Raw genomic sequence first — 18,448 nt, 5'->3', positions numbered from 1 at the left:
AACTGAGCGAGAATTGGCCCAAAAACATGAAGCAGGCATTTTCAGGCAGATCCCTACTCGGCACAACAAAACACACAGGCAGCAGAACAAATGCTTTGTGTGCCCTCAGCCATAAGGTGAAAAACAAAAGTACCCTTCCTACACAAGATGAAAAACAAGACCATGCTAGATACAAACATGACACAGATTAGAAGACATAAGGAACGTACAGGAAGGAATGTGTAATAAAATGTGGCTGAGGAGTATAAAAAAAATACTCTGAGAAATACGTTTTAGTATGTTATAGAATGTCCTAATCCTGGCAATTTTACAATTGGTCTTCATCATTTATTCTTTATACATTCTGAGTTATTTGCCTTTCAAATGGGGGTCACTGACCCTGGCAGGCAAGAAAGTATTGCTCTGTGAGGCTACAATTTTATTGTTACTTTTTATTACTTTCTTTCTTTCTATTCAGGCCCGCTCCTATATTTATTCTAGCTTCTGATTCAATCTACTGTCGGCTTGCTAGGGAAAATAAGACCATAGCAACCAGATAGATGGTGAAATACCAAACTGGAGAGCTGCTGAACAAAAAGCTAAATAACTGGAAAACCATAAAAAATGAAGACCAATTGCAAACTGCCTCAGTATATCTACATCACATTACAAGAAGTTTATTTAAACTTGAACATCCCCTATGTGTCTAAACATCCTGAAAAAACTATTTGTGCGTGCACACCTCCTAAATATAGGAGTTAACTTCAGCCAACACATAGCTCAACATTCTAGCTCACAGTATGGAGGCATGCATGTCCACCTAAAACAGACAAGGGAGACCAATAGCCCATGCGTTCCAAGCTCAACTATCAACACTATGATCATGAACAAGTGGGTACAAAGCGAACTCTAATCTCACTGCAAAGAGAATGAAAAGCAATCTAACCATTTGCAATACAGCATCGGGCCCTTTATCTTCGGATTCAGTGGCTGCTTGAGTGATGACAGTAGTGGTTTCTTCACTCATCTCATTAGGGGTGTCTACTTTTGTTGGCTGTTCCATGTATTCCGGCTCGACTGGTGGAGCTGCAAAAAAGTATGTAATACGCAATATTTATGTTACAGGGCAATAAAGAGCAGATCTGCACAATGTTACTACTACTCCTAAAGCTGGCCATACACATTCAGATTTTAGTCTTCTTCCGACGATCATTCGGATATTGGTCATCTGTTTAAATGCAACAATCTAAAATGAACATTCAGACTACAAATGTTCTGAACATGAAATAGTTGGCAGACACCAATCGACCTATAGGTCCCCCAAGGATATTGTGCACAGATTTTTCCGTTAGCTGACGAAATTTTCTAACCTGCCCAATCGACTTAACAACATATCGCCATGGTGCAAAAATTATTGGGACGATAATTTGAAACACACACATGGTCCGAAAATCTTAAAACTAGATTTCATGTGATTTTATCGGTACATGTATGGCCAGCTTAAATAGTGAGGATCCGTTGATGACTAAAAGTGCAGCGCTGAGTAAACTTACGTGCCACTACCAATGGAGCCTGTTTCAAGACCTTTTGGGCTAAAATCATCTTCTCCTGTTCAGCTTTCCGGAGCTGCTCTTTGTCCCACTCTTCAAGTTCTTTCTCAAACTGCCGGTTGTCTTCCTTGACATACTCCCTTAAATCTAACGGCAGGGTGTCCATACCTGTAAGGACCTGCCCTGTCTCCTTGTCGTACTCTTCTGTAAAAACACAGCAGGTACATATCAATCAGTAAAGAGATATAAACTGACAGCACTTCACACTATTAACATGAAATTTTGTCACATCAAAAGGACAGTTCTTTTTCTTGTCCACCTGAACCCCAAATACAGAACAATTCTCTTTTTGGCACCAAGACTGCCTGTTTCTGAATAATATTAGGTACAGTGATGCCCTCAGTCACTTTATATGAATGCAATTAGTCATATTTTTACCCATAATGCAGTGTTTACTCCAGAATTCCAATGTAATTGTGGCTGTGATGGGAGTCGTGGCTGCCACAATTGTGCCGGATAAGAAATGCAATTGTACATGCAGGTTCTCACAAATCTGGTGCAAGTGGTGGCCAACACTTTTAGACTGGGGAAGATGTCACTGTCAGCAAGATATGCAATCCCTTTGGCACAACTCTGCTACACCTACTGACACAACACACTGTGGTAGCCCTGAAATAGAGGTCCAGAGTTTCCCCCCTTTTGGACACAATGGCAGAGGTGCAGGGAGCATGGGTGGGTAAAAGTACCTTTATTGAATGGCATCAATATGGGCAACATTAGCACTACCACAAGCAGCTGTGTTCGTAAATAAACCTTTATGTAATGCCCAGTCTTAATTACTATGATTGTGGAACTATACAGGCGACAGTGAGTTGTATTTCCACTCCTTCACTTAGGGGCTGATTTACTAATCCACGAATCCGAATGGGAAAAAATCGGATTGGAAACGAACATTTTGCGACTTTTTTGTATTTTTGCGTTTTATTCGCCGCCGTCGTTTTTTTTCCGTGAATTGTCGCGACTTTTTCGTAGCCGTTACGACTTGTGCGAATTGTCGCAACTTTTTCTTAGCCGTTACGACTTGTGCGAATTGTCGCAACTTTTTCGTAGCCGTTACGACTTGTGTGAATTGTCGCGACTTTTTCGTATTGAGCGCTAGTAAACGGCGGGTACAATTCTCGCAAGTTGTAACGGCTACGAAAAAGTCGCAACAATTTACGAAAAAGTCGCGACGGAGACGAAAAAAATCGCAAAATATCGATCATTACGAAAAAAACGCATTCGGACGCTTTCAATCCGTTCGTGGATTAGTAAATCGGCCCCTTAGACTGTCTTCAACAAACAGCACCCCTGACCAAGACATATTGAATTACATATTAAATATAAGCATAATGGAAGTATATTATAAAAAAAAAAAAAAAAAATGTATAAAATAAACGCTTTCTATAGAGCCACACATAATATAATAAAGTCACAAAGTCTGCACCAGGCCTATCGACTAATCACTTGTTTAGAAGCAAAACATCTGCCTGGTTACTTTAATTACCTCACCTCCTTCTGCTGTTAACCAAGGCATTAAAAATTAAATAAATAAACTTTGATTCAGATGACCCATTACCTTGCATTAAATACTTTTCCTCATCATTGATATACATCAGACAGTAAGCACTTGCGTTCCTATACCCCCCGAAGGAATCTCGCTCTAGCTCTTCCCACGATGACTTGGTAACAGAAATGTCATTGTATTTCATCCACCGTTTTTCATGATGGTCAAATATGTAAGCCCAGTAGTGACCTGCATTTGCTTGGCCTTCGTGGACAAGTACGGCATGCAGCTTGTATGGGACCTGAAAGCCATGAAATAGAAAAGGGAATGAACCGCCAACAGTAATAAAAAAGGGAGGCTATACAACATCATATACTAAAATTAGCTTTCAGCAGCCTTGGAGAAGTCAGTTTACTTAGCATCATGACTAAAAGTATTATAAGCAATGTCTAATACTAGGATTATATGGTACGGATATTTAAAGCCAAAGAGCAGGCTACACAGACAGACAAAATCCTGCCGTAGCATAGCCTAGTGTAGGGCTGTCCAACTGGAGGCTCACAGGCCATATGTGGCCTTAAAAAGAAATTTTATTGCCCTCCAGTCTGCTCTATGAGATATAATTGGCCCACTACTAAGTTGGACAGCACTGGTCTAGTGGATATGGAGGTATGTTATGAAATAAGTGGAAGGCATGGACAGTCAGATAGAGTTCTACTGGTTAAACATAATGAAATCTTTCCTTGCCAATACGGCCTAAACAAGGGGTGGCAACCATATCTAACAACAATTAGTGTTTAGTGGCACTTTGAATAGAGGCTCTCGGTTATAAAGATGACCAGGACATACTGAAGCTCTTTACATTAACATAAAAAAGTGCCAAAAATCACACACACACATATTATATTATATATATATTTATTTATTATACCCACCTGGTTCATCTGCTTATCAGAGTACATGAGCTCTATCGTCCGGTGTATTCTTCCTATGCTGTCCTGCAGGTCTATACGAGACAAATTAGAAGTATTGAGATTATACAGGAGGGAAAACGACAGAAAAAATATCCAAAACTTGCAACCATGCTGTTTGCTTGAAAGGCATTTTGGTATATAAAAAGAAGAACCATAATACATCCTGGACTGTGGGTAAGGTAGAGCTGCATTGCTGGCATATAGTTGCCAACTGCCAACTGTGTAAATAGCACTGGGCTGGGAGATGTATCCACTGCTTGCAAGTCAAGTCTTTTTCAAGGCCCATTGCTGATCTAGACCCTTGCAATTGTTCTTACTGAATAAGCCTCCACTAACACACTGGGGAGCCTATTTAATCAAGGTGAAAATAGGGAAGCAATTTCCTTTCAATTCAGATTGATGGGCTGCTATTTACTGGCATGTATTGAATTAAAGGAAAACTATACCCCCAAACAATGTAGGTCTCTACAAAAAATATATTGCATAAACCAGCACATATATAAAATCCTGCTTCATCTAAATAAACCATTTTTATAAAAATATACTTTTTGTAGTATGTGACATTGGGTACTCCCAATTCTTAAAATGCCAATTTTCTGTTTAAGGGCCACATCCTGGGATCATAGGATTCACAGTGCACACAAACAAGCCAAGGCACACATACATGCTAGGCCCCATCAGCCAATGAATGGGCAGAGTTTTGCCTTTTGCTCCCACACTACTTCCGGTTACAGTAAGAGCTGTATTGTTTCTGGTCAGGTGATCTCTGAGGGAATAAAAGGGCAATATTTACTGATATATATATATATATATATATTCCAGTTTGGCGAGACTCTTTAATAGTTGACTTAACCAACAGATAATATAATATAAACTAAGTATTCATTCTGGGGGTATAGTTTTCCTTTAAGATGCATGAACACACAACTAAAGAACTGTTGAAATTAAAATTCTGATGTATTTTGACTATTCTTAAAAATAATGCACCATAACAGCACCTGCTATTACTCTATTTTGACTATTCTTAAAAATAATGCACCATAACAGCACCCCCCTTTAACCCATGCGCAGTGCATTAGGGGTATTGCAACAAGCAAGTAAAGGTTCATGATTAACCTCTTGTATCAGTTTCCACTTCAGTTCTCCAGCGATGCAAACACCCCTCTAATACCGAGAGTTCCTCGTCTGTAATGTTTCGGGGTGCAGGGTGCATAGGTAGATCTGGAGGTATCCGGGACTGCGTAAAAGGTTTGTGAATGACAGATCGCTGGGTAGGAGGCTGCGTTTCAGAGGCTGCAGAAGACCCCTGATGCTCTATTGTGCTAGAAGGGTAAAATGCACAGGTTAGGAATTATACAATGATCCCAAGCTACTGCAATTCAAAAGAGGAGCAAACCTTATCATAGCTGTAAGTTGTAGCTTGCTTTAGCAGCTGATAGAACTCACCTTTGCACTGTTTGTGTTGCAACACATCCACTAGGTGGCGCACTTACATCAATATCTTCCACTGGTGAAGTGCAAACAGGTTTGCTTGATGCAAATTCCAGGGCATATTGTAAGACATCTGCCAGAGGGAACCGTTTGGGGCCAGAACCATAACTCAAATACCTATAGAATAAAGCATGCGTTTTGGAGCGTGTCAATACCAAAGAACAGGGAAAGGGAAAATAAACTTTACTTTGTACTAAGAACAGTGAAAAGGTGATTTCCAATGATTGGCTCCTAGGGGATACTTCCTTTTAAATTTTTGTTCTCTTCAAACTCTTACAAATACCATATTGGTACATTAAAGAAACATTACCCTATGTAACTTAATAAATGGCTGTAGGGAAGGGAGGCCATAGTAAAAGGAAGTCCATGGCACTTTCATAAACAAATGGAGTGGAAAGCAATAACTACTTGCAGATGCCTAGGGAGCCTCAGTAGTTATATGTCAGTATATAGTTACTCGGCAAGGGATCACAGGCCTCTCCACAAGTTCCAGTATTGCCAAATTAGCTTCAGGCCCCCAGAGATCTCGCTCTCTCCTAATTAGCTCGGTGATCCACTGAGAGACAGGTACAGGGTTGAGGAGCTTTACAATGAGAGTCAGGTATAGGGATCTCTCTCAGGGTAAAGTTCTTTCTTCTAACTGGACCTATCTTACAATGGATCGTAGAGCTAGAGACAGAGATCCCTCTCCAAAAGGGAGTCAACCTGCTGTGACAGTTACAAGGAGAAAGGATGGGAGGAACATTTTTTGGGACAGAGGGGGATCTCACATATTTGAGACAGGGACTAGGAAAGGAGGGATGACAAATGAGAGCATTCTGGATTTATTTGGTCTCTATGAACCAATCACAAAGCTCAGTTCAAAGTAAATGCCCTCACTTCACATTATTTTCCATGTCTCCATTTACACACATATAACGGACAATATGGCGTCCCACAGATACAATTGCACTGTACCGTTCTAGCCTCTGCTGTAACACTGTAAGGTGCTCTTTCAATCTTTTGATTTCATCCCGTTTAAGCCTTGTGATTTCCCTGTTCTTGTGCATGTACCTATTAACATAAGAATGAAATATTAATTAAGGTCAGCGCTTGACACAAGATTATTATAAGCTGCTCCCTCAAGGTATGCCATTCAATCCAATGCAAAAATGGCAGGGGGTTTATCTGAGCCTGGGGCAGTTTAAAGATATCTATGTTAAAGAAATACAAGATAAATAAAAAAACAAAGTTCTAGGCTAATATCACAGTGGGCATTATAATGGCCACTAACTGTAAGGACAATCAAAACCCTTGCAACGCTTAATGTCAATATAAAGTGACTGCAAACAACTTATGGATACCTCTATAAAATGCACATATATAGAGAGATATTTGATCACAGGAATACTAAGCTGACAAGGATATGCCATGTAATTTTCCCACCAACAAAAGCAACCTAGCTCTCCCTACTATACCTTAGCCCACAAGGGCCTGGGCACCAAATCTGACACACATGTAATGGACCTCTTAGGTCCCTGAACCCCCCTGTGATTGGGGGGGGCGGACAGAGCAATTGTGACCCCTTTTTATTTTATATACACACATACATATAATCCAAGCCCATGGGGGCTACTAAACCTCCACCCTTATAGGAGAACTAAAGCTTAACTAAAGAAATAGGCTACAAATGTTGTACATTATGTTTTGGGGTTCTGTACCAGCCCAAGGCACCCACAGCCATTTAGCAGGGAAGATCTGTGCCCCCAAAGATGCCCCAGTAGCCCCCCATCTTCTTTTCTGCTGATTCCCTGCACATGCTCTGTGCTGCTGTCACTTACTGAGCTTAGGGACCCACTCACACTATACTGTATGTATAGAATAGAAATGGCACACTATACTGTATATATAGAATAGAAATGGCACAATATACTGTATATATAGAATAGAAATGTCACACTATACTGTTTATATAGAATATAAATGGCACACTATACTGTATATATAGAATAGAAATGGCACACTATACTGTATATATAGAATAGAAATGGCACACTATACTGTATATATAGAATAGAAATGGCACACTATACTGTATATATAGAATAGAAATGGCACACTATACTGTATATATAGAATAGAAATGGCACACTATACTGTATATATAGAATAGAAATGTCACAATATACTGTATATATAGAATAGAAATGGCACACTATACTGTATATATAGAATAGAAATGTCACACTATACTGTATATATAGAATAGAAATGGCACACTATACTGTATATATAGAATAGAAATGGCACACTATACTGTATATATAGAATAGAAATGGCACACTATACTGTATATATAGAATAGAAATGGCACACTATACTGTATACATAGAATATAAATCACACAATATACTGTATATATAGAATATAAATGTCACACTATACTGTATACATAGAATATAAATCACACAATATACTGTATCTATAGAATAGAAATGTAACAGTATAAGGCAGATTACCAATTCATTCAGATCCACATTATATGGAAGCCAATGCAATCAGCATCAGAATTTGAAAATCAGACCTGCAGCAATAGCTAATATGACAGACCAGCCTACATTTTTGAAGATAACTTGCAACGACCCCTAAGCTCATCTTCTCAAAAACAGCTCAGAGCCCACTGAGCATGTGCAGTGTCCTGGACATTTAACAGAATCCAAGATGGGGAGCTCCTGTGACAACTGTCAAGACCTATATCATTACTACAATAGAGATGCTAAAACTTTAAACAGGTGAAGTCAGTTTAGTATATAAAATATAGCATTTCTAACCATATTCATGTTTAGGGTTTAGTTCTCCTTTTAAGGGCCTTAAAGAAAGTGCAAACAATTTTCATTCTTCTCTCTGCCCCCCTAATTCATGGGCTACCTACTACTGGTGTACACAGTTGATATCTCAGGACCCGCTGGGGCTAGGGGCAACCGGTTTGCCAAGGAAACACCCGAGGGTCCTGGTTTAGTCATAGCCTTCTAAAAGGCCACAGGCTAAGATAGTGAAGGAAGGATTTGCAGGTTGAGTAGCAGGTAAAACAGATTGCATATCCTTGTAGAATTCCAATTTAGCAGATTAGAACCGTGAAGATAATCCAGTGACATTTTTTTTTACACAATGAATGGCAATTCAGCATTGTTCATCCCATAATCCACATTTAAAGGAACAGTAACATCAAAAAATTAAAGTGTTAAAATATAATGTGCTGTTGCTCTGCAAAAAACGGGTGTTTTTGCTACAGAAAAGCTACTATATAAATAAGCTGATGTGTAGCCATGGGGGCAGCCATTCAAGCTGGGGAAAAAAGGAGAAAAGGCACAGGTTACATAGCAGATAACTAGTAGATAAGCCCCATATAATGGGGGTTTATCGGTTAGCTGCTAAGTAACCTGTGCCTTTTCTCCTTTAAATGGCTGACCCCATGGCTACACAGCAGCTTACTTATTTAAACTATAGTGGTCTTTCTGAGGCAAACACACCAGTTGTAGCAATGCAGGGCAACAGTACATTATATTGTAATTACTTTTATACACTTTCATTTTTTGGTGTTACCTTTAAACACTGCTTATGCCTTACCTGTCCATATACAAACATGGTGGGAACTCTAGTTTGTTGTGTATTTTCTCAGGCCTTCCCAGTGCTTGGTTGAATTCGAATCTTGAAAGTTCAAAGGTTAGCACAGGCGGGAGCTCCGTGAACCAATGCTGCAGGGGAACGAATAGAATGAAGCAAAGCAAATCAGTCTTAAGTGAATCGATGACAATATCTAGCTATAACAAGAGTGGCCACTAGGGGTCACTCTGATAACACTGCTCTCATTTTACATATGCAGTGTTAATCTATTCAGGGGTGTAAATGTGCCCACCCTACTCCCCCCATATGGGCCCTTACCTGTCCTGTGCACATTTTCCTTTACTTTTAATAAGTGCTGAGCAATTTGTTATTGCAGTGTACATCCTCGTTTAGGAGTTTCTCACCTCTTGGCCTGACTTGCCCGAGTTTTCTGAGTGCAACGATTCTATTTCCCCTTCAATCATGGCAGCCTCTAGGCACTCGTGCAGGTCCTTAAAGCCATTCACCTGCAGTGGGTACTGGCCAAACATTTCAGTGTTCTCAAATTTCTTTCCTTAAAATAATAAAACGAGGAAAGGGTGAGAATAAACTTGCACAAACTGGCTTTATATAGTGGTAATTTTGCTAGAAAAAAAAACACTTAAAGGGGTAGTTCTCCTTTAGATTAACTTTTAATATGTTGAAGACATTGATATGTTGAGATAATTTGCAATTGCTCTTCATTTTTTTATTTTGTATGGTTTTTCAGTCGTATTTACCCTAGCAACCTAGGCAGGGGTTTAAAGGAGAGATGGGAATATGAATAGCAGAGGGGCTGCATAGAAAGTAACGAAAAGTAACAAATACAAATACAATTAGGGTGAAGACACGCTGAGCTACTAGTAGCAGCTACTTCACAGCTACTAAACTCCAGAAAATACCCTGCCACAGACAATACTTAGCATTGCCTCTGCTAAACTACATAAAGACATAATTATCAGTAAATGATCAGTATTGTCTCTTTTAGTAGCCACGACAAGTAGCTCAGTATGTCTTCACCCTAAAACTGTAGCCTCACAGAGCAGTAGTTTTTGGCTGCCAGGGACAATGAACCCCATTTGAAAGCTGCAAAGATGCAGAAGAAAAAGGCAATTTATTTAAAAAACATTAACAAATAAATAATAAAAACCAATTACAAAGTTGCCAGGAATGGGCCATTCTAAAACATAATAAGTTTACCTACCAGGGGTTACATTCTTGATGGGCAGTGTAATAAAATGTGCAAAGTTTGCCCAGGTCTAGTAACCCATAACAACCAATCTGTTGTTTGCTTTCAAACAGATGACCAGTAAACACTACCGATTGCTGCTCGGGTACTAGACTTGTAGGGAACTTTTTCACCTTTACCCCAAAAGTACTGTTGGTAGAACCATAATGGAATGTATATGGATAGGAGTTCTGTGTTACTGTTGAGAGCACAGGGTTCTGTATGAGACTATACTAGGCCCTACAACATGATGGGGGCGACCATGCTGGCAGCTCCGGCAGGAGGTAACTGGCTCTCTGGGTGCACGTTGAAACCACAGCATACTTACATTGTTACACGTTGGAAAAAGACCAGAGTCCATCAAGTTCAACCCTTCCAAGCAAACCCAGCACACACAAACCTATATTTACCTATCTGCACACTCACAAAAAAAAATCTATATATACAAACATTAATACTAACTGTAGATATTAGTATCACAATAGCCTTGGATACTGTGCTTGTTCAAGAACTCATTCAGGCCCCTCTACTTGTTCCTAATTCCATTGCTGACAACGATAAGTGGAGTGGAGTTGTTACCCGATAACAAGAATGTGCCAGCACACAACCTTCTGAGCAGCCAGTAATTACAAGGCACTTTGAGCTTCATACCTTACAATTTTCAGATAGCTCTGGCATGCCTACAGAGTGAGAGCATAGGTATATTTAACGCCAGGCAGCCAATAGGTTATTTTGCAAAAATACTAAATACAGCACAGTGCACACTGCCTGGGGTCCCTTGTAGAAAAATTACACAAGCATAGCCCAACAATGTGCCCAAGCAGGTTTTTATGATCAGGCAGTCAGGCAGTATTTGATTTTGGCCTAAATACCCAACAATCACTATAATGAGTCCTTGAAAGGCAGATTTGTTAGATCATTTTGTGATTGCAGCAAATCAGTTTGTCCAAACAGAAAATCCAGTCCCTTTCTGGCATCAGTTCTTCCCATACGCCTTCAAATCCAGCTACCGGCACAATGAAAGAGCCATTGCAATTTGGCTATCATGACAAAACTAATCCACAACACCAACCTTCATGTACACCCACTGCCAGGAACCTTCCATAAAATAATTCCACCATTGGGTTCTTTGGCTTTTCTCCATCTCTGTAAAAAAAAGAAAACACAGTCATTATGATTCCAAATAGATTTCTTGTGTTTTTTCCCCTCCTCCCAACCATTTCCGCCTGGCACTTGTGCCCTAGCTTTTGTGCCATTTCTTCTACTGTTTAATTTTCAGCTGCCTTTGTTATTTATAATCTCTTCTGCTACAACAGTGAAGTCCAATGTCATTTCTATGGCTGAACTGTTATTTCACATTTGTGCAGGGAAACTGTTATAAAACAATTAAGTTACACAAAGAGGGCTATGGAGATTCAGGGTAATTTATTGGAGGGCCACTTCTGACCCAAAGCCCTCAGGCTGGACAGCCCTGCACTAGAGTAATGGTTTGAAAAGGAGGTATTATTCAGAGTCATATTATAGTATATATTATCCAGAATGCTCGGCGCCTGGGGTTTTCCAGATAAGGGATATTCCTGCCATTTAGATGACTGTAAATTAAAAGGGTTGTTCACCTGTAAATTAACTTTTAGAGTGATACAGAGAATGTACAGAGACAATTTGCAACCAGGCAGGGGTTTGAAAGGAGGACTGGGAGAGTTATAGAGAAGGGCCTATGGGGCAGAAAATGAAGGTAAATAATAATAAAGAAAAAAGCATGGCATTTCTGTTTTACAGAGCTTATTGGATAAAGGGTTTACAGATAAGGGATCCCATATCTGTACTGCCTGAAGCACAGCTGCACAAATCTTATTTTAGGAGTTGTCATAATCCATAATTGAAGTTATAAAAGATCCATTGATTAAATGTAAAATGAAGTAGGGTATATGTGTAAGACATCTGTAACCTCTGCGAGCAGAGCTGGAACACAGGAGCTTGGCAGACTTTCTAGGGCACAAAAAACACTCTTACCTTCCTTAAAGAGGAAGGTTTTTGCAAATTCCTACCAGGTGACAAAATTCAGTAGTGGGGAGAGAAGAAGTTCCAGACTTTGCAAAGAGGTGACCAACACCTTTAAGGCCTAACCAACATTTGACAAACATCCAGTATGAAACGTAGGGAACAAGTTGTACAAAATGTGCATAATTTGCCAATTGCATTTCTTGCAGTCACCTGCTTTAGGTTTATTTTGTACATGTGCATGGCCCTCTCTGACCCTGGGATCAGCTGGGGACTGGTTTATGAACAGAAACGAATGTGGTGAAGGGTTTATAAACAGAACTTACAAACATACTGTCCCGTACTCAGCCACAAACCCAGCATGAAATAACATCTGCTTTACTGCGGCTGATTCCTGACAGGAGAGAATGCCACTTTCTCCTGCTGCTGCATATGCCCCATTTCTTTCATGGCACATTCTGCCTTGGGAGATATGTGCTCCAGATACAGTGATTAGCATTTACTTCAACCCAGGGCATTACAACAAAAATAATAGAAATGCATAAATTAGATGTAGCAGAAACTTTTACATATGGGTTTCCTATTACAGTTACATTGTGTGGGAATAAATTGGGTTCCATATTATGGTTACATTGTGCGGGAATCAGTTGGGTTCCATATTACAGTTACATTGTGTGGGAATCAATCGAGTTCCAAATCTGTTCATGACTAAAGGTTGGTTTGCCCCTGGATGCACACTTTGGGAGCAGGGCCTACACTTACTGACAGGGGAATATGGATGAAAAAGCTGAACTAGGCATGGAAAAACTAAAACATGTCCTACGGTCTCTTGAACAATTAAGCCCACGCCAACCCATGTTAATCCAATAGTTTAGCAAAACAGTGGGGCTGACCAGACTACTGTGTAATAGTTAGGGGTTCCCGTGCTTATACCTGAACGCTACAGTGAAAACAACTAAGATCTGAGATGAACACCAGTGGACCAGCTTCTGGGACACTTCTGTGAAACTGGAAGCCCAAAATATTCTTGTAATAGGGCTTTCTGCAGTGTTTCACTTAATGTTGAATGTTGTTTCCCTTGGGTTAATGAAGTAATGAAATCACAACAGCTTTCCAAGAGTTTTCACAGCAAAATATGTATTGTTGAGCATTACACCGCCACATAAAATAATTAAGATCATAACATTTTTTTAAACATATTTGCTATTTTTATGATGAAAACTATGTTCCCAAGGCAGAGAAAAGCCTGCAGGAGGCCTTCATCATTAAAGCAAATTATGACTGCCCCCGTTTAACAGCCAACAGTACATGCATTTTCTACAAAGGCCTGAAGCTGATTTCAGTAAATTTGCTAATGTTCCAAAAAACAAAAGCAAAGACAAAAACACTTTCAAGTGTTCTTGCCGATGCTGTGATTCTTGCCTTGGAGCTAAAGAGCCTGCGTGTCTATGTGTTCTCAGATTCTGTAATGCTGCTACAGCCCAAAGCTCCACCAATGGTGTATAGGGCACCCCACTTCTGCTACACAGAAAGGGGCCCAGAAATGGCCCCCAACTAGGCCTAGGATTCAAAACAGGCCCTGGCATTTCAAGTACACAGAAGCCCAAACAGCCCCCCCCCCCAGTCCACTCAATAATGACTATGGCATCTTCCAGCATCCCCTCTGGCATCTGCCCAATAGCCACAGATTGCCAGTCCAGACCTGTCTCCTACTAGGTCACCGAGTACCATGCACCTATGTATGGGCCCTAAACGATGCTGCCCACTCCACCCAAACCAAGACTGCATTGCCTCAATGGTCTACATGTGGTCCCTAAGGGCTAAGTGATCAGCCGTTTTTGGCAGCAGCTATGAAAGTCACTAGTGTAACACTACCCTAATACAAGATATTACAACTCAACATACAAGCAATATCCTTTGCAGATGTCTGTATGACATTTGTACTATAATAAACCAAAGATTTCTATTGAGAGCTGAGTGCAGGTAATCCAATATGTCCTCAGTGCTGGCTGATCCAGTGCAAGAGCCTTGCCAGTGCTGCTGCGGGAACAAAAATGTTGTCAGCCTGTGACAGAAGGTCTACTGTGTGCCCACGGGACAATTGTTTGGGGTCTGAAATCTTAAATTACTGGTAGCACTTAGAGTGTCCCCTCACCAAATCATACAAACACTGTAATAATTTGCATACTTTCACCCAAATTTAATCCTTTTTGACAGATTTTGGTGGTATGGTAAACCATGTTGCAAGCCCCAGCCCCCTTCCCAACAATTGCTGGTTGCATGGAAAAGTCTAGAGCCTTAAGGTGGCACACATAGCAATTACGAGCTTTCCTGCAACCATTGGTTCGTTTCCCCCATTGATGTTCAGGGCTGAATTGGGCTGATATTCAAATCCAGGTTGAGAAACACTGTTCCATGCTTTGGTAAAGGAATTTGCCTAACAATCATTAGGCTGAAAAAAAGCAACTCTATAGGTCAGAAATGGATAATGGTTTTTAGGTAGTGAGAATGCCCGAGACACAGTTAATAATACTGCAGTTAACTCAACACAGATAGTGCGTGGATAAAATACATGTGCTAGTACGTCACTGTTTATTTAAGGGAAATACATGGAAGATAAACAACAACTATAAATAGGGTATCTTTCCTTTAACCTTTCTCAATTATCCCACCCTGCTGTTAAATTATATTATAGCCTCTCCAAGAGCAGTGTATAGTGCCAGCACAAGGCTTCAAAGCAGCAGTAGCTGGTTTGAAAAACCCCAGCATGCCCTAGGGCACTTCCTATGACATAATTATACTAGAATATACAAATACATAGGAAAAAAAACCGTCCAAAATGTAACAAAAATTGTATAAAAAAAAAAAGCAGTATAGCTTATGTGGACTTTTGTTTTGATGAGGAGGTTATTTTGTTGATGGAAGAATGTAAATAGCATGCCAAACATCAAGTTCAACATGGGCAGAGATTTGGCAGACTGGGGATGTGGATGGGGCCCAGAGTTTTGTTTGGGTTTAGAGTTGCCCAGCGCCTTAAAGTAGGTGCCTCAAAAAACTCTCAATCAAGATGCCCACCTTTTAGTGCTGCTTGCTGATATCAAACATAGGGAGAATCCTCTGCAATTCTGACTCGCCAACATTAGAGGGCGGACTGCGCTCTAAAGGGGTGCGTGTTCTGGAGTGCAGAGACCTACGCTTGCGCCACGAATACAGCACTGTATTTATGACATGTAGGTATATACTGCCCCTGCCCCAAGTTAGAAGTGAATGAACATTAAAGTGAGATTATTACTTGCACAAAGATATGAGCAATTAGCAATGGGACATGGCAGCTGAGTGTTAAGGTAAAACAGCAGAAAATCCATCAGAGACCAGTGGCCCTTTCAGGCCTTTGCATTTAGGACATAAATGTCCCTCTGTGACTCACTGAACAGTATTTAATATTTAATTCAGGATTCTAGGAATGGCAGGCCTTTTAGGCCAATGACACACAGAGTTTAAGTGTCTCTAAGCAAAGGCTCAGTAATGGCTATGGCAGGGTTATTCTTATTTTTTGTAGTCACGACAAGTAGCTTAAGGTCCCCATACACGGTAAGATCTGCTCGCTTGGCGAGATCGCCAAGCGAGCGGATCTTCCCCCGATATCCCCACCTACGGGTGGGCGATATCGGGGAGTTTGAAGTTAAAAAAAAAAAATAATCCGATTGTTTGGCCCTGGGGCCAAACGACAAGATTATGTAGGCGGCAATGGGGCAGTCGGTTCGGGGACTGCATGAACGAGCCGACGCGGCCCCCGATCCGACTGAATCTTTTAACCTGGCTGATCGATATCTGGCCAATTTCAGGCCAGATATCGGTCGGCCAGCCCGCTCGTTTCTGCCCCTACACGAGCAGATAAGCCGCCGAGTCGGTCCAAGGGACCGATATCGGCAGCTTCTATCGGCCCGTGTATGGGGGCCTTTAGTGGCAACAAGACTGGCCCAGAAAGCAGTGTGTTTTAATCTTAGATGACCTAAGGGACAGCCCCAAGAGGACTTGGACAAGTCAGACCATATTCCTGTGCCTCGAATGCCTGTACTTAGATAGAGGAGCATTGCTCTGGCTGGGCTCCTGCCTATCAGTCTCATGTCTTAAATCACGGTTCTTCATTGAGATCACACATCCAAGCCTGACAAGCAGAGAGAACAGAATGTACAATCAGCCTCAGCTCAGCGAGCTCTCTGCTTGGATTCAGAGAAATAGAAGAGTATAAATAAAATCTTTGCCATAAAGCAAGATAGGCTTCTGCCAGAAGGCAAATAAAGAGTTTGGTGAGCACCAGGAAATACATGTCCCCACACTAGATGAAAAACATAGCTTTTAAGCCCTTCCTTCCAGCACTTTGTGCTGCTCTAGGAACAGTACACTATTATACAATGCACTTTTCCTGTAGCATAGAATGGCATGTGGAAACATACTGCACAATGTATTACATTGTTTTCAGGTAAAAGTAAACCCTTTTCATCCCTTTACCTGCAGCAAGCACCTGCATGACTGACGAGACAAAGCAGACTTGCTATGAATGAGAAGGGCCATCACAGCGGAATTTGTACTGAATTCTCCATTATCACCTGTACCTACTGGTTACAGTATCTTACCTTTCCTCTTCTGCTTTAATCTGGAAAGCATCTTCCAACCAATCCAAAAGTTTGTGAGTGAATTCACTGACATCTTGCTATTGGAGAGAACAAAAGAACACAACCTGTTCATTCAGCTTATTCTGCATACAGTATAATAAACAGTAGAGCAAACAGACTCCCGTATGGATGTGGTTCTATATCCTGTACCAAACCTATAGCAAGCAGTGTTAGACTTGGCATTCTCAGTCTGTGCATCTGGCTCTCCAGGAACCAGGGGCCAGGCTGCAGAACTATGTGGATATTTGCAAGGCAATTTTTTTTTGCAAGATTCCCTTTGTTTTAAATTACATTTAGTGTGTCATGCACAAAAATGCGGACACATAAAATTAGTAATCGAGGAGGCCCATTTATTTGTGAGACTCAGTTCTACTTGCTTCTGCTTTTAATTTACTGTGTTAATATAAGGTTTAAGAATTGCAGCTTTAAAGTTACACAGGGACAGAATGTGCAAGGATTCTCTGACAGAACCAAAAGCAACAGGTGCGGACTAATTGGAATTTACAGAACAAGGACAAAATATACATCTGATTAGTATTTCAAATCTCAATTACGCTATAAATTCAGGACAAACTAGTGCAAAATATAGGAAGGTACCCATTAAAATGTATTATAAATTATACACACACACACGTGTAAAATGTGGGATAATGTTAAATAAGGTCATGTAAATAGAGATTTTGCTGCATATGAGAATCCTTATAAGGCTCCTCATAAGACACCATGTATATATGGTCCCCCTCACAAGCACACTTAAAAATGCACTTCTATTTTAATCTGTGTTTTGGTTGCAGGAATAAGTAACCCTGGCAACCAGATAAAATGCCACATTTCAGACTGGAGAAAGGTAGAAAAAAACATTAATAAAAGCCAAGACTTACTGCAAACTATCTCAGAATATCAATGCGCAACACAATTATCCAGCATAAATAACATTTATTCACAGATGGCATTGTCCCCGGACCAATAAATGGCACAGAGTAACACCTGGCAGACTTACCTGCTGAGAGTCATTTGATTTGAAAGCGTCCTTAAGAATCTCAACAGCTCTGGATGGATCAACATACTTCCTTTTGGAGCTGACCATTAGTGAAAACAGGTATCTCAGCTCCCGCATGAAAGGCAAATTCCTATGTTCCTAGAAAGGTGACAGGAGGGAAAATAATCACAATTTGTAGATAGCTTTATTTCTTTTTACACACATATACATGATATCTGAGATTAGGTGGAAACAATAATAGTCTGCCTTTGACTTGAAAGAACCATTTCTTCACCCCCTTAGTCACTTCAGCGCTCCCTTGCCTAGATTTATGTGGAAGTGATAGATTCTGGGACTTGGACGTCCCCCTGCTTTCTGCGTCATTGTGCCATAATGGGAGTTA

The 18,448-nt window shown here is 40.5% G+C and overlaps 1 protein-coding gene across 3 annotated transcripts in view; it reads right to left on the bottom strand.

Moving 5' to 3' along the window:
* The window catches only part of usp25 (ubiquitin specific peptidase 25), a 76,886-nt gene that overhangs the window by 20,673 nt on the left and 37,765 nt on the right, over window positions 1-18,448 (bottom strand). For all 3 annotated transcript variants that reach the window (XM_012957169.3, XM_031896080.1, NM_001045687.1), the window contains 12 exon segments: window positions 18,067-18,204; window positions 17,028-17,104; window positions 11,462-11,535; window positions 9,548-9,696; window positions 9,147-9,274; window positions 6,498-6,593; window positions 5,496-5,657; window positions 5,166-5,371; window positions 4,011-4,081; window positions 3,148-3,376; window positions 1,533-1,733; window positions 926-1,065 (listed from right to left, as the gene is read on the bottom strand). In XM_012957169.3, the coding sequence (XP_012812623.1) occupies window positions 926-1,065; window positions 1,533-1,733; window positions 3,148-3,376; window positions 4,011-4,081; window positions 5,166-5,371; window positions 5,496-5,657; window positions 6,498-6,593; window positions 9,147-9,274; window positions 9,548-9,696; window positions 11,462-11,535; window positions 17,028-17,104; window positions 18,067-18,204 (1,671 nt within the window).

The sequence above is a fragment of the Xenopus tropicalis genome, chromosome 2 (assembly GCF_000004195.4).
Source record: "Xenopus tropicalis strain Nigerian chromosome 2, UCB_Xtro_10.0, whole genome shotgun sequence".
Classification (NCBI taxonomy): domain Eukaryota; kingdom Metazoa; phylum Chordata; class Amphibia; order Anura; family Pipidae; genus Xenopus; species Xenopus tropicalis.
The sequence above is the reverse complement of the archived record's forward strand: the minus strand, read 5'-3'. Positions and strand labels throughout refer to the sequence as shown.